We start from the raw sequence: 27,894 nt of genomic DNA, 5'->3' as shown, positions 1-27,894 counted from the left end.
TATCCTGTATATTTTCACTATGGACGGCTTTATTGTAATCATGCATAGTCTTTCTGTTGACTGGTTAGCACGCAAAAATAAAGCTAGGACTTTATTCTCTTCACCTCGGTACACATGACAATATAATAAACAAAACTGCAAACAAGACCAAGAGTTGATTACCTGTGGTGCTTTCAGTAAAATGATGTCTCCAGGCTCCACCATGGTTGGAGGGTGCTGGGAGATCTGCAGATCAGTATCAGGGTTGTGTTGAAGGGTTTCGCTGGCTGTTGAAAGGACTCCATCCTCCACCCTCACTGCGGAGATGGGCGTTTCATACTTGGATGCAACACAGGAGCTGTGGAAAATTGAAAAAAATAAAAACGGTGAAAATAATATTGTACAGTCAGGATTTAGTTTAGTTTAGATTAGTTTAGTTTAGTTTAGAGATACAGCATGGAAACAGGCCATCGGCCTACCTAGTCTCTACCGACTAGCGATCACCTGTTCACACTAGTTCTATCCTACACGCTAGGGACAAATTACAGAAGCCAATTAACCTACAAACCTGTAGGTTTTTGGAGTATGAGAAGAAACCGTAGCACCCAGAGAAAACCCATGCAGGTCACTGGGAGAACGTACAAACTCCATTCAGACAACACACGTCATCAGGATTGAACTCAGGTCTCTGGCGCTGTGAGGCAGCAACTCTGCTGCTGTGCCACCGTGCCACCCTAACTTACTTGGAGGGTTCACAGTCCCATGTCACTTGGACATAGTGGTGAAGAAGGCGTTTGGCATGCTTGGACATTGAACATAGAATGTTACAGTACATGTACTGAATATGATGCCAATTTAAACTAATCTTAAAGTTAAAATAAAGGGTGGCACAGAGGAGCGAAGGGACGGCGCAGTGGCGCAGCGGTAGAGTTGCTGCCTTACAACACCAGAGATCCGGATTCAACCCTGACTACATGTGCTGTCTGTACAGAGATAGCTTGTTTTCCCTGTGTCCGTGTGGGTTTTCTCCAGGTGTTCCTGTTTCCTCCCATATCCCAGAGACACGTGTGTAGGTTAATTGGCTTCATAAATTGTAAAATTGCCCCTAGTATGTGGGATAGTGCTAGCGTACGTGGTGATCGCTGGTCAGCACAGATTCAGTAGGCCAAAGGACCTGTTTCCGTGCTGTATCTCTAAAGTCTAAGATCTAAAGGGTCTCGTCCCGAAACGTCACTCATTCCTTCTCTCCACAGATGCAGCCTGTCTCACTGAGTTACTCCAGCGTTTTGTGTTTCTCTAAGATCTAAACCTCTTCTGCCTGGATGTGACCCATATCCCTCCATTCCCTGCATATCCATGTGCCGATCTGAAAGCCTCTTTAATGCCTATTAGCCCACCACCACCCCTAGCAGCATGTGCCAGGCACCCACCATCTTTAGTTTTGTTTAGTTTAGAGATACAGCTCGGAAACAGGCCTTTCGGCCCACCGAATCCCTGCCAACCAGCGATCCCCGGCCCGCACATTAACACTATCTTACACACACCAGGGACAATTTACACTTATACCAACCCAATTAACATAGAAACCTGTACGTTTTTGGAGTGTGGGGAGGAAACCGAAGATCTCTGAGAAAACCCCCGCAGAATTGACAAACTCTGTACAGACAGCACCCGTAGTTGGGATCGAACCTGGATCTCTAGCACTGCAAGCAACTCGACCGCTGCGCCACTGTGCCACCCATGTTAAAAAAAACCTTTCAAGCATGTAAATAGGCCCTTCAGCCCAATTCACCCAGGGCGTCTACCTGAACTACTATTTGCCCCATATAAGGTCATAAGCTCGTAAGGAATAGTAGAATTAGGACATTTGGCGCATCAAGTCTACTCCGCCATTCAATCATGCCTGATCTATCTCTCCCTCCTAACCCCATTCTCCTGCCTTCTTCCCGTAACCTGTGACACCAGTACTAATCAAGAATCTATCTATCTCTGCCTTAAAAATATTCACTGACTTGGCCTCCATTGCCTTCTGTGGCAAAGAATTACACAGATTCACCACAATCTGACATAAATAAATTTACGTTTTTCATCTGGGGGGGAGAACGTCCTCTAATATCTCCCTAGACCTTTTCCGTCCCCCTGTCCAAATGATTTTCAAACATGTATTCTGTTTAGCGATATAGCACGGAAACAGTAGTTTCAGCCGACCATCAAACCTGGATTTTTAGCTTTCTGCAAGCGCTCCCGACACAGGGCCACTGTGCCAGGGCGTGTTCAAAAATAACCTTTCAAGCATGTAAATGCCATTCAGTTGGAAAGAGTGCAAATTCAAGTAAGAGGATCTACCTGAACTCGAGTTTCCCCATATAAGGTCTATGTAAGGAATAGTAGGTTTTGGCGCATCAAGTCTACTCCGCCATTCAATCATGCCTGATCTATCTCTCCCTCCTAACCCCATTCTCCTGCCTTCTCCCCGTAACCTGTGACACCAGTACTATTCAAGAATCTATTTATCTCTGCCTTAAAAATATTCACTGACTTGGCCTCCATTGCCTTCTGTGGCAAAGAATTCCACAGATTCACCACCCTCTGACTAAATAAATTTCTCCTCATCTTCCTAAAAGAACGTCCTCTAATATCTCCCTAACCTTTTCCGTCCTTGAATCTGTCCAAATGATTTTCAAACATGTATTTCAGTTTAGCGATATAGCACGGAAACAGGCCCTTTCAGCCGACCATCAATCACGGATTATTCAACTTTCTCAACCGCTCCCAACACAGGGAGACTGCACAGGGCGTTGTTCAGTTGTAGTCACTTTGATGTAGGAAAGATACCATTCAGTTGGAAAGAGTGCAAAGAACAAGTAAGAGGATATTTGCAGAATTCGAGTCCTGAGCTATGGGAAAAGGTTGGGCAGGCTAGGATTCTATTCTCTGGAGCACACAAGACTGAGGGGTGATTTTATAGAGGTGTATGAAATCATGAGGGGAATCGGCAAGGTGAATGCACAGAGTCTTTTCCCCAGCGTAGGGGAATCAAAAAATAGAGGACATAGGATTAAGTTGAGAGAAATATGAAGTAATAGGAACCCGAAAGGCAACCGTTGGGTGTATGGAATGAGTGGCCAGAGGAAGTAATTGAAGCAGGTACATTAACAACATTTAAAAGTCATTCAGACATGGTACATGGATAGGAAAGGTTTAGAGGGCTATGGGTCAAATGCAGGAAGATGGGCCTAGCTTAGTTTTTGCTCAGCAGAGATGGGTTGGGCCAAAGGGCCTGTTTCTGTGCAGTATGACTGTGACAATTGAGAATGCAATGCCAGTGTGCTGTGCATTGAGCCATAGGTCTACAGGGAGTGTTCTCACAGACTGGAGTTCTGCCAAGCTCCTGTGGCCTAGTTGTTCCTGATTTAATCAATCGTGCTGCCTTTATGACTTTTATTTGCCCGCAGTACAATAGAAGCTGTTTATGACTGAGTGACTTGAATAAATAATGCTATTCACTCAACGCTATCTGGAGTCAACGCACAAATGTCATTTACAATCGCACTTCTGTGTCCATATCACAGAAACGCAATCTCGGCATGAAGGGAAAAAACATTTCAACCGCCGTTTACTCAAAGGATATTTTCAAACCGATGCCAAAAGCAAACTTGTATATTTTGTACATTAATTGAGAGGCTTTTGTGTAGTTAGCTGTTGGATCACAATACCCATGTCCCACTGGAAATAGATTATCCTGATTAATTCCATGAAAACCCTTTCAGATTTATTTGTTCACAGGAAGCAGACATTCCTGGCAATTACAGCTCAAACCCAATGGCCCCTGAGCTGAGGAGCTAATTAAGAGTCCACTGCACACTGGCACGGCAGTACAGAAGGTAGAGTCGCTGCTTCATAGTGGCAGAGACCCAAGTTCAATCCTGATCTACGGTGCTACCTGCATGGAGTCCACACGTTCTAAAATTCTTTTGAGTTTAGGGTTTAAAGATATAGCATGAAAACAGGCCTTTTGGCCCACCGAGTCCATGCCGGCCATCAATCACCAGGACACTAGTTCTACGTTTTCTCACTTTTGCAAAATTTGGTAAGCAACCGGAGTACCCAGAGACAACCCTTGTGGTCACAGAGAGAACATACAAGCTCTGTACAGACAGCACCCGTAGTCTGGGTTGAACCCGGGTCTCTGGCGCTGAGCCAGCAACTCTACCACTGCATCACTGTGCCTCCCCAGAGTTCTCTTGAACTTCTACAGGTGCATGCTCCAAAGACATGCAGGTTTCTAGGTTATTTAGCTTCAGTAAAATTGTAAATCGTCCCTTGTGTATAGGATAGTGCTAGTGTACGGGGTGATTGCTGGTCAGCGTGGACTCGGTGGGTCAAAGGGCCTGTTTCCACACTGTATCTTTAAACTAAATTAAACTAAGGAGGCAGTTGAGGCAGATGCTATAATGACATATAAAAAATTCGGATAGGTACATGGATTGGAAAGGTTTAGAAGGAAATGTGTCAATGGTGGGAAAATGGGGCCAGGATAGATGAGGCATCTTGGTCAGAATGGATGAGTTGGGCTGAAGGGCCTGTTTCCATGCTACATGATTCTATGTACATGATTATATCTCTCTGCTCGTCCGAGGGACTTTACAACCCTCTGACGAGCAGAAGGAAGATCTGAGGCTCTGTTGGTGCAGCGTAAATTACAATGAAAACACAAAGTACTTGTGCTATAACTCCAGGATTATGCGCTCAACTAAAACAATACAAGCCCAAAACCAAAGTATTATCTAACTAAATACACCAACTTACAAAAAATTACCCCATATGCAAAAAAACCCCCAACTACCTACATATTGGGGTTGGACAGGCTAGATGCAGGAAGACTGTTCCCGATGTTGGGGAAGTCCAGGACAAGGGGTCACAGCTTAAGGATAAGGGGGAAATCCTTTAAAACCGAGATGAGAACTTTTTTCACACAGAGAGTGGTGAATCTCTGGAACTCTCTGCCACAGAGGGTAGTTGATGGCCAGTTCATTGGCTATATTTAAGAGGGAGTTAGATGTGGCCCTTGTGGCCAAGGGGATCAGAGGGTATGGAGAGAAGGCAGGTACGGGATACTGAGTTGGATGATCAGCCATGATCATATGAAATGGCGGTGCAGGCTCGAAGGGCCGAAATGGCCTACTCCTGCACCTAATTTCTATGTTTGTATGAATTCTATATTAATTATCTTTAAAAAAAAACTAATCTTGTAGATGCAAGTATATCATTGGGGTTATCAAATGGGCACCTCCCTTCAAAGGTGTTTCATTGAGTTAGGCCCACGACATCTCAGGAAGACTCAACAAAATGTCAAAATAAGGGATAAAAATTCCCGGCGGCAAAAAGAACAGAAGGCCTTGGTCGAGTCACAGCTGATGGGCTTAACCCATGTCTTTTTTGCTTCCCATTGCTTGTTACAGCTGCACAGTCTTTTTTTTTTTGGAGGTTTATCCATATTTGCACATGTCAAACCGACCGAACAACACCAGACGTTATTGAAATTTGTTGTTTTGGCAGGAATTGGCAAAATATAGCGTACAACTGATGTGCATAAGGGGGCCTGTGATAGATTGACAGGTGAATCACTTGTGTGTGGCGTCAACAGCACATGCAACACGCACGCATGCTTTTGTATCAGATCTAGGATCTGTCTGTAAGCGTGTCCTCTGATGATTACAGAGTACAGATGCTCCTCGACTTACAATGCTTCGACTTACGATATTTAGACTTGACGATGGTGCAAAACCGATACACATTCACTAGCCTGGCCTCCTGGCATCGTTGGGCTGCGTTGATAATTTAAGCAGTAATGCTTTACTTTTTAATTAAAATTGTTTTCCTGTGGTATATTTAGATTTACGCCTGCTCTGTTGAGCAGACGCACTCGCTCGCCTGAGCTGGCTTGTTAGTATCTAATGCTAGCCTGTGAACTTTCTCCTATTTATCATGATGTAAGGTTGATTTAGTCAGCTGTTTTATATGTGAGGTATCTGAGCTGAGGCTGGAGAGAGGAGAGAGAGGGAGAGAGAGAGCGTGCAGTGGATACAGAAGATGCGAGCTCCAGGACCGAAGAAGAGGCTGGCATACGTGGAGAGTTTACAGGGAGATAAGAGAACCGTTAGCCTTTCCGTGGGAGGAAGCGATGAGGGAGAGACTTGAGGAATCTTGCAGGAGGCGAGATGGACATCAAACGGCAACAGATCTGATGAGCCCGTTGATGAAGTCTCAGAGCTGCTACCTGCTGTGACAATTCGCCATGTGTTTGCTCCTGCGGGGACTGACACTCGGGTGATTTAAGGGACAATGGTGCTCAGGGAATTGGTGAGTGCTCCGACCGAACAGTGGCGCTAGTGGGGGTGGAGTGGGTGGTTGAGAGACGCCAAAGAGATTTCATAATTAAAACGTGGAAATTAAAAACACTCCCAGAGGCAGAGGACTGAAGAGGAGTGGGGGGGGGGGGGGGGGGGGGGGGGGGGGGGGGGGGGGGGGGGGGGGAATGAAAACCCACAAGCGCGTGGCGGTCCAACCCGGAACACTCTGGTGATGGTAGGTTAGGTGTATCAAATGCATATTTTCGATTTACGATGGGTTTATCGGAACGTAACCCTATCGTAAATTTAGGAGCACCTGCTAGCAACAGTCAAATATGGGACAAGGGCGGTCCCATATGGGATAACCCAATTTAGCCCAATATGCGGGATGTCCCAGCTAATACAGGACAGTTGGCAACACTAATTCTGAGGCCCTTTGCTGCAGTTACTTTCTGCCAACTACAAGAATAGACCTGGAGCTTCTTTCCCGCTATCACTGAGCCACTGTCCTTCATTGATGCGCTAATCCTACTCGTAGTCTTTTCTGTTCCGTGGTCTGTAGCTGGATACTCCACCTGTGAGTCATCTTCCGCCCCGCTCTCACAGACTCTCGGTATCTTTCTTTTATATGTCGTAGCTTTTTAGGTGTGCAGCGAGACTGTTTGCAATCTACGCCACTGCTGCAATGAGGTGCTAACCCATTACAGCTCCAGTGAGGTCTATTCTCTCCTGTCAGCTGTTTTTCCAAGCCACATGGACTTTCCCTAGTTGTCAGCTGCTCTGATCACAGCAGTCACTAGCTGGGCTAGATGTTAAATTACAATTAAACCACAAAGTACTTGTGCCATAACACCAGGATAAGTGTTCAACTAAGAAAACCAAGCTTTTTTTTTCCTTGCTGCACCCTACCAACAATGTCTGTATGCCTCAGAGCTTCTATGCGTAGCTCGAAGGAAAGGATATTGTACTTGAATTACAAATCAGCCCATCATCAAACTGAAATGTTGCCAAGTCTGCCTCGGGTCTAAGCCGCACCCACACTAGGAATTTGCTGCAAGTCCTGTGGAACTTACCAAGTTTAGACAAGACTACGAATTGCTTTGGGGATTCAATTGACGGAGATAATACACATTTACATCAGTGCAATAACAAACTAAAATCACAAATTGACGGCCAAACAGTGGATGGCTTATGGATGGCTTATACAGGAGCTGAGAAACATGGAGTAGCAGCCCTGATACACCCACTGATCAATGGAAGTACAAAGGAAGACCAGACATGGGGGAGCCGCCATGAGGGGGGGGGGAGAACAAAGGAGGGTCTGGCATGGGGGTGGGGGTGGGGGCGGGTTGGTTGGGAGGGCAGGGGGAGAGGGATGGGGAGGGGAGGAGGACCTGGCGTGGGTACTTTGTACCTTTGTCGGTGCCCTTTATGTGGCGACTATTTGATTACCTTGTGTACGCAAAACAAAGACTTTCACATGTGACAATAAAGTATTTATTCATGGTCACTTTGGCCAAAGGTAACAGTGGATGGCAGGGCCCTGGATAGGTATAGTTTTATGTTTATTAATGTCGAGGTACAGGGAAAAGCTTTGTTTTGCATACCAGCCAAACGAAACATAAATACAACATGCAGGTATCTTGTTCCCTGAATGTGGTGACACAGGTAGACAGGGTAGTGAAGAAGTTATGTTGCATGCTTAACTTCATCGGATAGTACAGAATGTAGAAACTGCAGATGCTGGTTTACACAAAAGGGCACAAAGTGCTGGAGTAACTCAACTCACTTGTTGGTCAGCATGGACTCGGTGCACTGAAGGGCCTGTTTCCACGCGGCATGACTCTCTGCAGATGCTGGTTTATACCAAAGATTGTCCCAAAGTGCTGGGTAAAGGACAGGTGACAATTTGGGTCAGTCCCTTCTTCAGACCCATCCTTTTTCTCCAGCGATGCTGCTTGACCAGCTGAGTTACCATCACACATTGTGTCTATCTTTGGTATAAACCAACATCAACATTTCTTTGTTTCTACGTAGTTTCAAATTGTCATATGTACCGGCAAAAGACAATTAAATTCTTACTTGCTTCAGCTTTAAAGGCCCAGTAAACCAATAACACAGAGAATATAATAATTTAAAAAATCAGTAATGCATATACAAAGTACTATAACAAAGTGAGTATATGGAACAAGCTACCAGAGGATGTAGTTGAAGCAGGTACCATAACAACATTTACAAAATATTTGTATAGGTACATGATGGGTCAGGTTTAGAGGGATATGGGACAAACTCAGGCAGGTGGGACTAGTGTAGATGAGACTTCTGGATTGGCATGGGCAAGTTGAGCTGAAGGGCCCGTTTCAATGCTGTATGACTCAATAGCACTCCTAGTGTAAAAACTGAAGTCCACAATGCAACCAAACTCACAGTCCATGGAGGATTATACTTGATGAGGTTAGTGTTGTGCAGTGTTCAAGAGTCTGATGGTTTCTGGGAAGAAGCTGTTCTTGAACCTGTACCCGGGGAAATCAGTATCTGTGATGGGCCCAGCAGTGTCTACCACTCTCTGCTATCCCCATCATTTCTGGGTGTTCAAGGTGCCGAATCAGACCATTCTGAGCCCAGGGAAAGGTCACTTATCCTTAATCATTAAAGAGTGAGTCCAGGTTAGGGGGCTACACAATGGATCACTCGACAGGTTGGGGCATGGAGAGTGGACGATGCAATATCACCTGCCGCTGGTCAATCAGTTGTTTTTGAAATTTGAAATAGAATCATTACTTTAACACCAACAAAACAAAGTCAGCACCAGCGACAACCTACGTCACCTGGTGACAACCTCCGTTAACCTGGCGACAACTACAACAGCACCTACGTCAGGAGGAGTCAAGCTACACACATTGGCGTCAAACCAACTATCGCCGACAGTCTCCGAAAAATTTCCAACATGTTGAAAATCTAGCAGCGACCAGAAAGATGCTACGACTCTTTGGGTGATTGAGGAGACTATTCACGACCATACAGGCAACACTCCGGTGACCATGTGGCGACAGCCTGGTCGTCTGTAGTCGCCTAAAAAATCGCCTGTGGGACAGGCCCTTTCCTGCATTACAGCGACAGACACCGGGTTCGATCCTGACTACAGGTGCTGTCTGTATGGAGTTTCTACGTTCTCCTTGTGACTGTCTGGGTTTTCCCCGGGTGCCCCGGTTTTCTCCCGCACTCTAAAAACTTATAGGTTTGTAGGTTAACTGGCTTTGGTAAAAATTGTAAAATGTTCCTAGTGTGTAAGATAGTGCTCGTGTACGGGGTGATTGCTGGTTGGTGTGGACACGGTGGGCCGAAGGGCCTGTTTTTACGTGGTATTACTAATGTCAGCAGGTAGGCCATTGTGCAGCATTTACCTCCGGTTGGTGATGGGGCCGTGAAGAGCCACACAATGCACCTTCGGTTCCACGTGCTCATTGCAGTATTCATTGGCAGGTATCAAGTAAACCCGGTGCTGTCCAAGAACAGGAATAAAGCAAAACAAGTATCAGTACCCAGTTGGTTTTTAAAAAATCACCACGCTCAGCAAGAAATGTTTATCCACATCAGTTTTAGATGAGTGCTCCCATAACTCACAGCCATGTCCCCATGTTTGTGACACTCTCACTACAGTGGATACATCGCCACATCTACCCAGTCACTGCTGAGTTTAAAGATACAGTGTGGAAACAGGCACTTGGACCCACTGAGTCCATACCAACCAACAATCATCCACACACTAGTTCTAACCTACACACTAGGGACAATTTACAGAAGAAGAGAAAATTAACCTACACACCCTCACATCTTTGTGATGTGGGAGGAAACTCACGCGGTCACAGGGAGAACGTGCAAACTCCATACAGACAATGTACAGATATTTCCGTACACTGGACATCTGCACAGATGTTTCCATACAGTGTTTCTGATAAGCTTATATAATTCCTCATTCACACTTCTAAACTCCAAGCAGTAGATCCAAACTATCTAGCCTCTCTTGAAAGAACAACACCCCATCATTTATTTTCCCTGTTCAAGAGAGCAGTCCTCAAGGATTTTCATCAGAACCACTCCCTTAGTGGATAGTCATCATCTTAAAATGTTAACTCTCAACTGAAGCTGCCTGACCTGCTGAGTGTTTCCAGCTTTCTCTGTTTTTAATTCAGATTTCCAGCGTCTGCAGGGTTTTGCTGTTGATTTTCACCATCAGAGACACGGAGGCACAAACAGACGCACAGAGACATAGACATAAACACAGACATTGACACACACACACACACTCACATACACACACTTACCGAATAGTGAACGGCTTGGATAGAGTGGATGTGGAGAGGATATATCCACCAGTGGGATAGCTTAGGACCAGAGGGTATTGGCTCAGAATTAAAGGACATTCCTTTAGGAAGATGAGGAGGAATTTCTTTAGTCAGAGGGTGGGTGAATGTGGAATTCATTGCCACAGTAGGCTGTGGAGGTCGTCAAAGGATATTTTTAAGGCAGAAATAGATAAGATTCCTGTTAGTACGGGTGTCAGGACTTATGGGGAGAAGGCAGGAGAATGGGATTCAGAGCAAAATATAGATTAGCCATGATTGAATGGCGGAGTAGACTTGATGGGCCACATGGTCTAATTCTGCTCCTATCACTAATGAACAAGAACTTATGCTCAGATGCACACATACAGACACAGACACACACACATGCACACAGACAAATGCACAGAGACATAGACATAAACACAGACATAGACACACACACACACACACACACATACACAGCCAAAATTAAACACAAAAAGACCCCCCCACACACACACACGCCCAGGCCCATGATAATAAGCAGAAATGTACACATGTGCACATACACGCATACCACACATACACAAACACACACACAAACACACACGCGCGCACACACGCGCACATACACACAGGATGGCCGTACCAGTAAGAAGCTGATTGACGTTCCCTGCAGATGTAGTTCCACATCTGAGGACAGATCAAAGGTTGCGATGCGGCCGTGCTGATCAACCGCCACGCTCCGACACGGGAAACTGTGGGAACACAAAGGGCAATGATACCTCTCACACGCGGGGGGCACGGAAACCTCTCACATGTACAGTCGGGTAGCGTACCAGCATCACCAGCAGACTGGTGGCTCCCATTGACAGTGCTGGTAGAGTGGACTGTGGTGTAGCCGTCGGTGATGGGATCGGGCCAGTTGGGCTGAATGGAACAACGGTGCCCCCTCAGCAGACAATTCAAGGTGCCGGAGAATCAATCGGATATGGATACATAGATACATAGAAAATAGGTGCAGGAGTAGGCCATTCGGCCCTTCGAGCCTGCACCGCCATTCAAAATGATCATGGCTGATCATCCAACTCAGTATCCCATACCTGCCTTCTCTCCATACCCCCTGATCCCTTTAGCCACAAGGGCCACATCTAACTCCCTCTTAAATATAGCCAATGAACTGGCCTCAACTACATTCTGTGGCAGAGTTCCAGAGATTCACCACTCTCTGAAGAGGGGGACAGAGGGAGACCTGTCACACAGAGGACCGACTGAAACTCCCTGGTTGTGAGGGGGGGGGGGGGGGGGGGGGGGGGGGGGGGGAGGTGCGGGAATGTATTTTAAAAGTTCTCATTGTACCTGCCTCTACTACCTGTGTGAAAAGGTTTAATGGTTCAGTGCCACTTTATTGTCACGTCACACCTAGAGCAGTGAAATTCCTTTTTGTTGCAGACTATATGTAGGGACAATTATACTTAAAAGTAGATTACACAAGCCAAGTGTCACCAAGTTTCTGCCACCATATTGTCCCTTTCAAGTTCGGAATTGTTAAAAATGTTCGTCTCAACATGGCCATAAAGGCCTATTGTCCTGGCAACAACACTGGGTCAGAGTTGCAGGGGTCGGCCTGGTCAAGCAATGTTGTCGATGGCCTCCACTGCTGGTCCACCGCTCCGTGCCGCTGCAGGCCGCATCCTCAAGTTCCTATTAAATCTTTTCCCACTAACATTAAAACTGCGCCCGCTGGTTCGTGATTCCCCTACTCTGGGCAAAATGATTTTGTGCATTCACACTGTCTAATCCCCCCCCCCCCCCCCCCAATGAGATTACAATGCCGATGGGTTCTGCCTAGGGAAGGCTTCATACATTTGTTAAACCAGTGGATGTCGGGATCATTGCGCTGTGCCATACCTGTATTTGCAGCCGTACAGATTAAACTTCCCACCAGCGACTGTTCCCTGTGCACTCTGCAAAGCCATCTTGAGGGAGTGCACTTGCTCACCCTGGTTGACGTACTCGATGACAGGAACATACTGGTCCAGCTGGGGGAGGCGGATGGCAAACCGCACCTGAACCTGGGGACACGAGAAGTGGCGTGAAAATCAGAGCACTGCAGAGATACAAGGAACTGCAGACGCTGGAATCCTGAGCAAAACACAAAGTGCCGGAGTAACTCAAGCGGGTCAGGCAGCATCTGCGGAGGACATAGACAGGTGATGTTTCAGAGTGGGACCCTTCTTCAGAGTGATTATAGAGGGTGCAGAAATCAGGAAAAGGGAGGTGGGGGAGGGACAAGGACTGGAATGTGATCAGTGGCTACCACCCTGACCTGCTGAGGAACTCCAAGACTTTGAGTCTATCTTCAGTATAAAGCAGCATCTGCAGTTCCTTTCTACACGTGATAGGTGGATACAGGTGAGGGGGTTGATTAGCAGATGGGTGATAAAGGCTGGGGGTGAACAGGAGACAAAAAGGTGTCAAATAAGGAGCGAAGGGGGGGAGTGAAATGTAAAGCCAGTGGGAAGGATATGGGTGAAAGGGGACTGGGAAGAGGGGAAATAAAAAGGAAATGGGGGACTTGAGGATGGAGGGAGTGCAAAGAGAACAAAACCAGAGTGGAAAATATGGTGTTACTGTGTTATAGCATTACAGTTACAGAGAAAATGTCCAAGAGCTGCAAGGAGGTACGTTGGTAGATCAGGACTACACCCTAGCTTAATAGAGTACCATTCAAGAGTCTGATAACAGCAGGGAAGAAACTGTTCCTGAACCTGGTGCTACGCACTTTCAAGCTTTTGTGCCTGCTGCCTGACAGAAGACCATAAGACATAGGAGCATAATTAGGCCATTCAGCCCATCGAGCCTGCTCCACCATTCAATCATGGATGATCTATTTTTCCCTCACAACCCATTCTTCTGCCTTCCTCCTGTAACCTTTGTAGCCCTTACTAATCAAGAACCTGTCAATCTCCACTTTAAAAATACCAAATGACGGCCTCCACAGCATTCTGTGACAATTAATTCAACAGATTCACCATCTTCTGGCTAAAGAAATTCCTAATCTTCTTTCCAAAGGTACGTCCTTTTGTTCTGACAGTGTGCCCTCTTGTTCCAGACTCCCCCATTAGTAGAGATATCCACTCTTTGATGGCCTTTCATTATCTGGGAGGTTTCAATGAGATCCTCCCTCACCTTTCCAAACTCCAGTGTGTACAGGCCCGGAGCCATCAAATGCTTCTCATACATAAACGCAATCATCCCCAGGATCATTCTCGTAAACCTCCTCTGGACCCTCGCCAAAACCAGCAAAGCCTTCCTCAGATATGAGCCCCAAAATGGCTCTCAACATTACAAATATGGCCTCACCAGCACCTTATAAAGCCACAGCATTCCATCCTTGCTTTTATATTCTAGTCCCCTCAAAATGAATGCTAACATTTTATTTGCGTTCATAACCACTGACTCTAAATAGACAATAGACAATAGGTGCAGGAGTAGGCTATTCGGCCCTTCGAGCCAGCACCGCCATTCAATGTGATCATGACTGATCATCCCCAATCAGTACCCTGTTCCTGCCTTCTCCCCATATCCCCTAACTCCGCTATCTTTAAGAGCCCTATCTAGCTCTCTCTTGAAAGTAACCAGAGAACTGGCCTCCACCGCCCTCTGAGGCAGAGAATTTCACAGACTCACAAATCTCTGTGTGAAAAAGTGTTTCCTCATCTCCGTTCTAAATGGCTTACCCCTTATTCTTAAACTGTGGTCCCTAGTTCTGGACTCCCCCAACATCGGGAACATGTTTCCTGTCTTTAGCGTGTTCAAACCCTTAATAATCTTATATGTTTCAATAAGATTTCCTCTCATCCTTCTAAATTCCAGAGTATACAAGCTCAGCCGCTCCATTCTCTCAGCATATGACAGCCCCGCCATCCCGGGAATTAACTTTGTATATTTGCAGATTGCAGACTCAATCTGCAAATTAACTGCTTGAGAATCCTAAATCAGCACTCACAAGTCCCTTTTGCATTTCCGATTTCTGAATCCTCTCATCATTAAGAGTCTACACCTTTATTCCTTCTACCAATGGAGAGGGGAGAAGAATGAATGCCTGGGCCGTGAGTGATCTTGATTATATTGGTTGCCATCCCGAGGCATTGTGAAGCGTACATGGTGTCAACGATGGGGAATGGACTTATCTATATTACTAAAAGTCTGATCTTGACCGCTTTTGGCCCACTGTGCTGCAATTGCCGAGAGAACGGCGCCACCTACGGCCGTCATTTTTGGCCACCTCGCTCAGAGACCCCCTCCGCCTTCCAGGACTGGAGGATTTTTCCCATCGATGAAAAATCAGAGAGATATTGAAGTTAAAAAAAAATTCCCATTCTCTCTGCTGCCCCTGCTGGCGGCAGGGGGGAGGGGGGGAGGGACTATAAAACCCGGAAGTGTCGTGCCACACTCAGTCTCTGCCAGACCCAGGAAGCAAGAGGGTTACGGCTCTCTGAGCTGTGAATAACACTGAACGCATGTCTACTTCACGGTGAGTCCCCTCGATGTGGCTGCTGCCAAATTGTTTGCCTTTTTTTTTAAAGTTTGTTTTTGTTCACAAAATGAATTTTGGTTGTCAGGTGGCTACTATCAAATTGTTTGCCTTGGCTTGGCTTTTAAAACTGTTGCAACAGTTGGCTGCCAGCCCAAGAATCCATTCGGCCCACAATGTCTATACTAGCCCTCTGGAAACCAGAACCTTCGGCCCGCAACACCCATACTAACGCAACAGAAAGCCCCCCCCCCACTGGCGAACAATATTGGAATTGGTAGAGAGGTGGAATATTGCGTTGGCAACCATCCCTCCCGTGTGATGCTGGGACCCAACGGGTCCCACTTAGTCTAGTATTCACTAGAATTTAGAAGGATGAGAGGGGTTATTATAGAAAGATATAAAATTATTAAGGGATTGGACACGCTAGATGCAGGAAACATGTTCCCGATGGTGGGGGAGTCCAGAACCGGGGCCACAGTTTGAGAATAAGGGGTAGGCCATTTATAACTGAGGTGAGGAAAAACGTTCTCACACAGAGAGTTGTGAATTTGTGGAATTCTCTGCCTCAGAAGGCAGTAGAGGCGTTGGAATGGTCAGACTCATCATGCAACGGTGAAAGCAACAGGTGTCGTAAACTTTCTGAGGCGCAACTTTCATCATTGTTCAACTTCTGTCAAGGAGAAGCTATACTTCACCCTCGTTAGACCTCATTTGGACTAGGCAGTTGCAGCATGGGACCCATACACAAATAAAAACATTTCTTCCATCGAACGTGTCCAAAGACATGCAGCTCGATTTGTTACTAACACCTATGATAGAGAAGCGAGTGTCACCAAACTTCTGAATTCTCTGGGGTGGAACCCTCTCCAAGACAGACGTGAAGCTCACCGTTTGACCTGTTTTTACAAAATGTTAAATGGTCAGCTCGACATAGACTACAAGACCTACACCAAACCCAAACCAATTAGGAGCAGACGAGGGCATTCGATCCAATTTGTGATCCCAGCTACAAAGACAGATGTATACAGCAATTCGTTCTTCCCCCGCACAATTAAAGCATGGAATAATCTCCACCCAACTATAGTTACCCAACCAGATGCAACTAAATTTAAAGTAGCTCTTTCTTCCCAATAACCCTTTCTGGCTTAAGCCCTCCCTTCACCACCTCTAGTTTAAATTCCATTTGGAATATTTTGGAGGACCAAGAAACCAAGAAGATAGATAGATAGAGCTCTTAGGGTTAGCAAAATCAAGGGGTATGGGGAGAAGGTAGGAATGGGGTACTGATTGTGGATGGTCAGCCATGATCACATTGAATGGCGGTGCTGGCTCGAAGAGCCGAATGGCCTACACCTACACCTTTTGTCTATGTATCTATGTATCTACCATTTAATAAGATCAAAGTGGAACAGACACGATTTTTGATCAGTATGATGAAACGTCTTGATCCGAAACATCACCTGTCCATTCCCTCCACAGACGTTGCCTATCCTACTGAGTTCCTCCAGCACTTTGTTTTAATCAATATTCCAGCATCTGCAGTTCCTTGTACAGGGTACAGAATATCGTGTTACAGTGGTCTTTGATTATGTTGGCTGCTCTCCCAAGGCAGCGTGAAGTGTAGAAGGAGTCGACGGTGGGGAGTCTGGTCTGTGCCTAATATTTCAGGACTATTTTCCTGCACTAACCACATATCCCTTGATTCCCTTAATATCTCAAAATCTATTGATCTTAGTCTTGAATATCCACCATGACGGAGCCACAAAATCCATCTTGGCCGTAGAAAGAATCCTAACGGGTTGTATCACAGCTTGGTTTGGCAACAGCTCTGCCCAAGACAGCAATAAATTGCATAGTTGTGGATGTAGCCCAGTCCATCACACAGACCAGACTCCCCACCATCGACTCCATCTACACCACGCTGCCTCAGGAAAGTAGCCAACAAAATTAAAGATCACTCACACAGCCCGGTCATTCCCTTTTTGCACCAAGACAAATTCCTTGTATGTGAATACTTGGCCAATAAACGTATTCATTCATTCTCCCCTCTCCCATCAGGCTGAAGTAACTAAAACTTGAAAGCATGCACCACTAGATTCAGGAACAACTTCTTCACCGCTGTTATCAGCTAACTGAACGATCCTCCCATGAGCTAGGTTGTTGTTCCGATCTTCCAATCTACTTCACAGCGACCCTTGCACTTTTTTATTGCACTTTCTCTGGAACTGGAATACCATAACAGGGCAACATTATATTCTGCAGTCTGGTTTTTTAGATTTAGGTTTATTATTGTCCCAGTTGTCATTAGTCTTCCCAGTCAACCAGGACTGAATGCCACTACCGTATCTGCGTCTACCACCACCCTGGCAGTACATTCCAAGCACCAACCATCCTCTGTGTAAAAAAACCTGCCTTTAAACACAGAGGTTGGTGGACTCAGCACGGTGCATCACAGGCACCTCCCTCCCCACCATCAAAAACACCTACACCCGGCACTGCCTCAAAAAGGTGGCATCAAGGATCACCGCCATCTGGGCCGTGCCCTCTTCTTCTCACTGTTACCAATGGGCAGGCGGTACAGAAGGCTGACGTCCCACACCACCAGGTTCAGGAACACCAACTTTCCTACAACCATCAGGTTCTTGAACTGACCCGCACAACCCTAATCCTTACCTCAACAACGGAACACCACGGACCACCTCTTGCACTGCCCTGGACTTGTTTCTTTTTCTATTCCAATTATGATTTTGTACTTGTGCTTTGATTTTTTTTGATTGATTGAAAGATAAAGCATGGAAACAAGTCCTTCGGCCCACCAAGTTTACACCGACCATCAATCACCTGTACATGGTAGTTCTAACTTATCCCACTTCCACATCCACACCCTACATGCTGGGGACAATTTGCAGAGGCCAATTAACTTACAAACCTGTACATCATTGGGATGTGGGAGGAAACTGGAGCATAAGTTCATGTCATAGGAACAGAATTAGCCATTCGACGCATTAAGTCCACTCCGCATGGCTGATCTATCTTTTCCTCTTAAACACATTCTCCAGCCTTTTCCCTGTAACCTTTGACACCCTTACTAATCACAATTCTGTACATTTCCGCTTTAAAAATACCCAATGACTTGGCTTCCACTGCCGTTTTTGGCAATTAACTCCACAAATTCACCGCCCTCTGGCTAAAGAAATTCCACCTCATCTACATTCTGAAGGTCAGTCCAGAGGGTAATCACAGGGTAATCACAGACCAGTCTCGCCCCAGTCACTCCCTCTTCACCCCTCTCCCATCAGACAAGAGGTACAGAAGGGTGAAACGCATACCTGCGGATTCAGGGATACTTTCTTCCCAGCAACTGAACCATTCTATCACCAACTAAAGAGTGGTCCTGACCTCACAATTATCTAATTGGAGACCCTTAGACTATCTTTAATTGGACTTTATTGGACTTTCTATAGCACTATACATTAGTCCCATTATCCTATATCTGTATACTGTGTAATCATGCATTTTCATTTCACTGACTGGATAGCATGCAACAAAAAAGCTTTTCACTGTACCTCGGTACACGTGACAATTAACTAACTGCACTAAACTAAACTAGCAGTCTGCAGAAGGGTTCAGATCCGAAACGTCACCTAATCCTTTACTAAAGAGATGCTGCCTGACCCACTGAGTTAATCCAGCATTTGTGCCTATCTTCAATACTAAACTACATGCCCTTTTATTCTGATTCGACAGAAAGAGAAGTTTGATCGGTATTCTTTCGCACCTGTCTGCCTGTGAGGACGGCCATGTTTGCCCGGGCAGATGTCAGCAGCTGGTCGACAGGCTGGAGTTTGCCGTCCACAGTGTAGTGACCATCGCTGGCTCCAGCACTCGGGAAGTTGCCCAGGGGCAGGTATTTATACAACAAGCAGCTGCGGAACAGAAATGAGTCAAGAAACACAAGTAAGACAAGCGGCCTGAAGTCAGCTGCAAACTCTCACGCCACCCTTCTCAGCACACTCCTGCCCTTAATTCACAAGGCAAAACTTTTTTTATAGAGTGCGGAATATAGTGTTGCAGCAACACTTGCAGGTACTATCGCAACGTTTGAGAAACATTTGGACAGGTACATGGATGGGATAGGTTTGGATGGATATGGGCCAAAGATTTTAGAAAGTGCAAGCATTGTGTGCAGTTGTGGCCACCCCATCACAGGGCGGATGTGGAGGCTTTGGAGAGGGTGCAGAGGAGGTTTCCCGGAATGCTGCCTGAAGTAGAGGGTTTCAGCTACAGGGAGAGGTTGAACAGACTTAGATTGTTTTCTCTGGAACGTCAGAGGTTGAGGGAAGAACTGTAGAAGTATTTAAGATTATGAGAGGCATAAACAGGGTATTCGGTCAGAATCTTTTCCCCAGGGTGGAAATGTCCAACATTAGAGGACATGGATTTAAGGTGAGGGGGGGCAAAATGTAAAGGAGATGTGCGCAGCAAGTTTATTTCACGCAGAGTGCCCAGAAAGTACTGCTATGGGTGGTGGTGGAGACAGACACGATCGTGGCATTTAAGAGGCTTTTAGATCGGCACATGGTTATGCAGGGAATGGAGGAATATGGATCATGCGCAAGGCAGAGAGATTAGTTTAAGCCAAAAAACACAAAATGCTGGAGTAAGTGAGTCAGGCAAATCTCTGGAGAATATGAATAGGTGATGTTTTGCGCAGGACCCTTCTTCAGATTAGTTTAAATTGGCATGATATTCGGCATGGACATTGTGGGCACTGTTCCTGTGCTGTATTGTTCTATAGGGGTTTCATTGTTTTGTTCCCTCTGCATCGAACAATGGGCAGCACATTGACACAGCAGTAGAGTTGCTGCCTCACAGCGCCAGAGACCCAGGTTCAATCCTGACTACGGGTGTTGTCTGTGCGCAGTTTGTATGTTCTCCCTGTGACCATGTGGGTTTTCTCCAGGTGCTCCGATTTCCTCCCACACTTCATGCAAGTTTGTAGGTTAATTGGCTATGATAAATTTGTAACTTGTTCCTAGAGTGTAGGATTATGCTAGTGTATGGGGTGATCGCTGGTCGGCGTGGACTCGGTGTGCTGAAGAGCCTGATTTCGTGCTGTTCCTCTAAAGTTTAAACACTCCTGACCCTTGCTCTGTGCGGTTTGCTTACTTTTGGCCCTGTTGCTGTGGGTCAGCGTAGTACATGCAGGGCTCAGTGACTTGAAACTGAAGGATTGGAGCCTCGTAATATTCACTGGGCAGCAGCACCAGGTAATCCTGGAGGGTAGAATTAAAGAGACATTGAAGGGTTAGGTAATGGGATGGAAAACAGTGCAAAACACAAAAACGGCAATGAGTATTTCATTGTTCCATTTCGGGACAAATAACACTAAAACATTTGTGACCCTTGAAATCTCAGATAGCATCTGTGACGGGATTGGACAGGTGATGATTCGGGCCGGGACCCTTCTTCAGGCTGATGGAGGAGGGTCACAAAACTGAAGATAGCGGGGGCTGGGACAAAGCCCAGTAATTGAGAGGTGGCTACAGTGAGGGAGGTGGTGGAAAAAGTGACACAGGATAGAGATGAAAAGGACTCAAAAGGGTGTCGGATACCGAGCGAAGAGGAATGACATGTGAAGCATAGGGAGGGATATGGTTGGAAGGGGGCAGGGCAGTGTGTGGGGAAGAGCGGTGAGATTGTGGGAGAAATGGGTGCGACCATGATGGGGTGAAGGCCAAGAGAGGGAGTAGTATTTGAATTGGAGAATTCACCGTTCATATTGTTGGGATGTAAGCTAGCCAAGTGGAATTTGAGGAATGTGTGGCCTTACTCTGACAATAAAGGACGACCAGGACAGAAAGGGCAGTATGAGAATGGGAAGGGGAGTTAGCAACCGGGGAAATCCAGTAGGCCTTGGCGGACCGAGCGCAAGTGTTTGGCGAAGCAATCACAGGGAGAACTTACAAAACATAGCTTTTCATTGTACCTCAGTACACGTGACAACAATAAACCTAAACCTGACCAAAGAACTGCCTGAATTATAAAATCAGTAGAATATTATAACGTAATGCATCGTTCCCAAGGCTGATCCTCACCAAGAGAACACCCTCCGCCTCAATGCTGACCGTCCAGGTTCCAGGTGAGAGCACAAAGGGATCACCATAGTTGTTCCTTGAGACAGTAACGAAGGATGGTTCCCTACCGCGAGCGAAGGTGATCTCCTTTGTCTGTGGAGACACTGCGAAGGAAGAGACCAAAGCATGAGTAAACACTGCAGCACGTGAAGGACTGAGATTTAATTTGATTGATTGAAAGCTACCATCTACCTCATTGGAGGTCATAAGGTCCTAAGGAATAGTAGTAGAATTAGGCCATTCGGCTCATCAAGTCTACTCTGCCATTCAATCATGGCTGATCTATCTCTCCCTCCGAACCCCATTCTCCTGCCTTCTCCCCATAACCTCTAACACCTGTACTAATCAAGAATCTATCTATTTCTGCCTTAAAAATATCCACTGACGTTGCCTCCACAGCCTTCTGTGGCAAAGAATTCCAGATTCACCACCCTCTGACTAAATAAATTTCTCCTCATCTCCTTCCTAAAAGAACAGTCGTTAATTCTGAGGCTATGGCTAGTCCAAGACTCTCCCACTAGTGCAAACATCCTCTCCACATCCCAAATCTGAGGAATCCCTCAGGCTATCTTTAACCGGACTTTACCTGACTTTGTCTTGCATAAACATTATTCCCTTTATCATGTATCTGTAAACTGTGGAACGGCTTGATTGGAATCATGTATTGTCTTTCCACTGACTGGTTAGCACGCAACAAAAGCTTTTAGCTGTATCTCAGTACATGTGACAACATGTACCTCGGTACATGTGACAGCCGTTCTGCCCATCAAGTCCACCGATCACCCATTCACACTGGTTGAGTCTAAAGAAGGTTTCAGACCTGAAACGTCACCTATCCATGTTCTCCAGAGCTGCTGCCTGACCCACTAAATAATTCTAACCCCTAGTGACTTATTTTATAAACCAGTCTGAAAATTCCTGTTTCCACATTAGTTCTATAGAAACCATAGTGCATGGAAACAGGCCCTTTGGCCCACCAACCATCAATTGCCTGCTCGTACTAGTTCTATGTCATCCCACTTTTGCATCCTACACAGGACGGGCAACTTACAGAAGCCAATTAACCTACAAACCCACACATCTTTGGGATGTGGGAGGAAACTGGAGCACCCGGCGAAAACCCATGCGGTCACAGGAAGAACGTTCTAACTCCACACAGACACCACCCATTGTCAGAATTGAACCCAGGTCTCTGATGCTGTAAGGCAGCAGTTCTATCAGCTCTACCAGCTGTGCTGCCCGAAGAGGGAAATGGGCCAAACGTGATGCAAACGGGACTAGCTTAGATGGGTATCTTGGTTGGCATGGACGGGTTGGTCTAAAGGACCTGTTTCCGTGCTGAATTCTCTGTTAGCTCTGTTTTTCTTCCCACAGGTACACCTACTACAACTGAGTTCTTCCGGCACTTTATTTTTTGCTCAAGATTCCAGCATCTGCCGTCTCTTGTGCTTGGCAGCACTTAACTAGTACTTCTAACACTGTCGAATGGGTGACGTTAACATCAGGAACTGAAAGGAAATCTCACCAATATCTCCAAAAATGAAAACACATTCCTATTATTTTTGAAACACTTACCCAAGAGGATTACAATCCATATGTAAATTAGTGTTTTAGGATTGTGGGGAAGTTTGGCACATCATTAAAAAAAACTCACACAAACCTCATGCAAAGAAGCGTTACATTTCAGAGCCATAAACTGTAAGAATCACTTGTAAATACGGTCGGGGAATATCATGGACTTGTATTCAGGAGTTCAGACCATTGATGTGGAATGGCTCCATGACTCTATGCTCCCATAGAAAAATATCCTATTGGGATGCATCACCGCTTGGGTTGGGACCAACTCTGGCCATGGGTTACAGATGTAGCCCAGTCCATCACACAGGCCAGACTCCCCACCATTGATTCTATCTATACTTCACCCTACCTCTGGAAAGCAGCCAACATAATCAAGGACCACTCACACCCTGGTCATTCCCTCTTCTCCCTTTTCCTGTCAGGCAGAAGAAACTAAAACTTAAAAGCATGAACCATCAGATTCAGGAACAGCTTCTTCCCCGCTGTTATCAGTTAACTGAATGGTCCTCCCATAAGCTACGTTGTAACTGTAGCACTATGTAGCCGTATGTAAACTATATATTTTACTCGGGTATTTTTCCCTTTGCACTACCCGTTGTACTTGTTACAGTTGTTGTTACAGCTTAATTGTACTCAAGTAGATTCAGATCTACTTTAATTGGATAGCAAATAAAGCTTTATCACTGCTTCTAAATACATGTAGCAATAGTAAACCTGTGCCAATATCTACGCTCTGCCAGTTGCCCATACACACACTGCATTCAAACGTTTAGACGAAACTCAGGAGATGCAAGGAAAAAATGTTCCTTAATTACTTACCATGAGTGGCAATGGAACCAGGAGCAGGTGAGATTAGAACCCTCTGTGGCTTACCTGTACCTTGCTGGACTCGGTAAATTGTCAGCCGACCAGAGACGGTGGTGAACCCGGGGTTAATATATCGCAGGGTGAGGCGGAACGTGTTGAGGTTGCGGTTCGGCGCATGCACCATTACCCTCACGTTACTCTGCAAGAGTGAAGTTAATGGACACGTGACTAGTGGGAGAGGGGGACAGAGTTAGTGGCTGTGCCTGGGAGCTCATGCACCATACACAGTGTCCCCTGTGGGGAGTGACCTTGTGTGGGGATGTCAGGGAAAGGCTCAGTGGGTTAGGTGCAAAGTGTGAGTGGGGAAGTCAGACGCAGAAGAGTAACCACTTACAGTTACAGCAAGACCCAACAGTTACTTCCTCAGTGACTGAGATCCTTCCTCTAATAGGCTTTGGGGCGCGGTGCTTGTAACGGAAGACTATGTGGAACAGATTGGGTGAGGTCACAGAGATAGACATGACCACCTCTGGCTGGGAAAAGAAAAATAGTCAAAGCAGCATAAGGGAAAATCCTGACATCAGCCTCAGAGGCAGCACACACACCCCACAGCGCAAACAATGCACCCCACTCCGGCCCACAGTAGCAGCAGAGAGATGAAAAATACTAGATATACACAAATGCACTTCGGACCCAAAGATGTAAATTTGCAGATACACCTGCTTCTACTTGTGTACAGTAAAGCGCACACTGACTGGTTGCATCACAGCCTGGTTCGGCAACTCGAACGCCCAGGAATAAAGGAGGCTGCAGAGAGTGATGGACACTGCCCGGTCCATCGCGGCCACTGACCTCCCCGCCATCGAAGGGATCTACAGGAGAAGCTGCCTCAAAAAGACAGCAAGCATCATCAAAGGGGATGTACACCATTTGTGGCCAGGCTCTCATCTCGCTTCTACCATCAGGAAGACGGTACAGTAGCCCTGAGAACCATGACCTCCAGGTGCAAGGACAGCTGCAAGACCATTGATCACCCGTTCACACTAGTTTTATGTTATCCCACTTTCTCATCCACTCCCTAAACACTCGGGGCAATTTACAGAGGGCCAATTAACCTAGAAAACCCACATGTCTATGAGACATGGGAGATAATCGGACCACCCGGAGGAAACCCATACGGTCACAGGGAGAACGTGCAAAACTCCACACAGACAGCATCAGAGATCAAGATCAAAACCGGTTCTCTGGTGCTGTGAGGCAGTGGTTCTACCAGCTGTGCCTTCTATCATTTAGAATTTTACATGCAATTTCTGTTTAAAATCAGATTTCCAGGTTTGGCAATGATACGATGACCTTCTGGGCCTTTATAGCTGGAAGCCATGGGCTACAGAGAAATATGACGTGATCAACAAAATGAACAACTGTGGCAGAAGGGCTTTCACGGGGAAGCAAATGTGAGGTAATTAATTGCGGACATAAGAAATGCATCAAACTGGGCACTTACCAAATGGGGAAGAGCTCAAAGTAGTACAGGTGCAGAGATCAAGGGATAAGTGGGAATAGTCAGAGAGGTCAGTGCCATGTTGTGTTTTAAGGAGGTGCTAGACTGTAATATCAAGTCCCTGGTGTATCCACCACCAGTGAACACCTCTGGGCCTCATGCCTGAGGGAGCACATGTGGTCCCAGAGCAGGTGCTCTGTTAATACAGTGAATTAATAACAGGATTCCAAGGGTGTGCGGAGGTCACATGTGTGGGGAGGTCACATGAACCAGGAATTCACCAACTAGGCCGATATTCCCTGGAATTTAGTTTACCAATGGAAGGGAGGGAGGAGAGAGAGAGAGTGAGAGGGGGGGGGGGGGAGGGAGGGAGGGGGGGGGGGGGGGGGAAGAGAGGGGGGAGGGGGGAGGGAGAGGGAGGGAGGGGGGGAGGGGGAGGGGGGGGGGGGGAGAGGGGGAGAGAGAGAGAGAGAGGGAGAGGGAGAGAGGGAGGAGGGAGAGGGAGAGGGAGAGGGAGAGGGAGAGGGAGAGGGAGAGGGAGAGGGAGAGGGAGAGGGAGAGGGAGAGGGAGTGGGGGAGTGGGGGGGAGAGGGAGAATGAAACAAAGAACTGCAGATACTGGTTAATACACAAAAGGGCCGTCTCGACCCGAAACGTCACCTATCCATGATCTCCAGAGATGCTGTCTGACCCGCTTAGTTACTCCAGCACTTTGACTGAGACCAAGATACAAAAACAGAGAGATAGACAGACACGCAGAGATCATTCACATTGGTGGAGGATTAGGTCTGGGACAGTCCACAGATGAAAACTCGAGTCCGAGGGTGAAGCCCAGAAGCATTTTTACGAAGAAAGAGGGTGAAAATGTGCAGCTTTCATTCAGAAACAACTGTCGAATCAACGGCAGATGGTCATAGAGTCATACAGCACAGAAACAGTCTCTCTGGTCCACGAGGATCAAGGTGCCCCATCTAAGCTAATCCCATTCCCCCATACTTCCCCATAGTCCTCTAAACCTATAGAATGTCCTAGGTGAGGGGAGACCTGAATTATTAAATTATTAGAGACATAGATAAGGTAAAAAGACAGAACTTATTCTTCGGGTGAAAATGTCAAAAAATGTTTTTAAAGTGAGAGGGGTAAGGACATATGCGGGGCAATTTGTTTTTTGCACAGAGAGTGGTAGATGCCTGGAACATGCTGCCAGTGATGGTGGTGGAGGCAGATACGATAGTGGCATTTCAGAGGCATTTAAATAGGCACATTGATATGCAGGGAATGGAGGGATATGGATCACGTGCAGGCCGATGCGATTAGTTTACCTTGGTGCAGACATGGCACAGACATAGTGGGCCGAATGGCCTGTTTCTGTGTTTAGTTTAGTTTAGTTTTGATATACTGCAAGAAAACAGGCCCTTCAGCCCACACTAAAATTATCCGACACACTAGGGACAATTTACAATGTTTACCAAAACCAATTAACCTACAAACCTGCACGTCTTTGGGGTGTGGGAGGAAACCAGAGCACCCAGAGAAAACCCAGGCAGGTTACGGGGAAAATGTACAAACTCTGTACAGACAGCACCGTTAGGCAGGATCGAACCCGGGTCTCTGGCACTATGAGGCAGCAACTCTACCGCTGTGCCCGCCGTCCAGTGGTGTTCTGCTGTACTGTGTTGCAAAGTTTAGTCCACTACTAGCCTTGGGAGAAAGACGTCAGCGAGGTCCCATGCTGGGGCTTTAAACAGCCTGCACCCTGGGCTCCCTTCATCAACCCTCCCGCTGTCAGACCCAGCTCACAGGGACCGCCGAGGACCTACCTGCACCGTCGATAACTGGGCGTAACCTCGCCAGCTGAAGTTAACAAACTCCTGCGGGTCAAAGCCAAAGCGGACGGGTCTTCCATTGGGCGTGGAGCCATCTTCCACCTCATACTTCAGATGGTGAAGGTCTGGAAAATAGTGCTGGCTCCGCGGCCTTCAAACACAAGGTCAGGTTAGTGTTAGTTTGGTTTAGTCAATGGTGCCGTTGGTTCAAACGCAGAATCTCCTTGAGACAGTGCGGTGTCTGCTGAACCATAACCGATCCAGTGTTTCCCACCGTCCCCTTGCAATTGCTTCTAGTTCTGTAAAGACTAATGTACTTAGAATGACCGAATCAATGTCACACAGAGACCAAACTGCAGAGAGTCATGGGCATAGCCCAGACACAACTCAGCCACATCCACAGGCCTCTCATGAATTAGGAAGGAGAGTGGGTTTTATTTAGAGAAAAGAGTCAATTTGAATTGGAGTCAATTTAAATGAGAATCAATGGTGTTAATCCATTGACCAAATCAATGGATATTTTTAAGGCGGAGATTGATAGATTCTTGATTAGGGGTTATGGGGAGGAGGCGGAAGAATGGAATTGAAAGGGAAAGATAGATCAGCCATGATTGAATTGCAGAGCAAACTTTATGGGCCGAATGGCCTATTTTTGCTCCTATGAATTTAATAAATTAGAGATATAAATGCCAGAAACAGGCCCATCGACCCACCAAGTCCGCACCGACCAGCGATCCAAATTACACTAGCACATACTACACACTAGGGGCAATTAACAATTTTTACCAAAGCCAATTAACCTACAAACCTGTGCATCTTTGGAATGTGGGAGGAAACCGGAGCAC

The 27,894-nt window shown here is 46.4% G+C and overlaps 1 protein-coding gene across 1 annotated transcript in view; it reads right to left on the bottom strand.

The window, feature by feature from the left end:
- Window positions 1-27,894, bottom strand: part of LOC129696407 (laminin subunit alpha-3-like) — a 197,421-nt gene that overhangs the window by 94,179 nt on the left and 75,348 nt on the right. The window contains exons 22-30 of the mRNA XM_055634270.1: window positions 27,044-27,200; window positions 23,789-23,921; window positions 21,299-21,441; window positions 20,370-20,476; window positions 18,979-19,126; window positions 12,569-12,732; window positions 11,307-11,415; window positions 9,737-9,834; window positions 163-337 (exon numbers count right to left, since the gene is read on the bottom strand). Coding sequence (XP_055490245.1) covers window positions 163-337; window positions 9,737-9,834; window positions 11,307-11,415; window positions 12,569-12,732; window positions 18,979-19,126; window positions 20,370-20,476; window positions 21,299-21,441; window positions 23,789-23,921; window positions 27,044-27,200 — 1,234 coding nt within the window. The remainder of the gene's footprint in view (window positions 1-162; window positions 338-9,736; window positions 9,835-11,306; window positions 11,416-12,568; window positions 12,733-18,978; window positions 19,127-20,369; window positions 20,477-21,298; window positions 21,442-23,788; window positions 23,922-27,043; window positions 27,201-27,894) is intronic.

The sequence above is a fragment of the Leucoraja erinacea genome, chromosome 4, assembly GCF_028641065.1.
Source record: "Leucoraja erinacea ecotype New England chromosome 4, Leri_hhj_1, whole genome shotgun sequence".
NCBI lineage: Eukaryota > Metazoa > Chordata > Chondrichthyes > Rajiformes > Rajidae > Leucoraja > Leucoraja erinaceus.
Note: the sequence above shows the minus strand (reverse complement) of the source record. Positions and strands in the feature narration are given on the sequence as shown.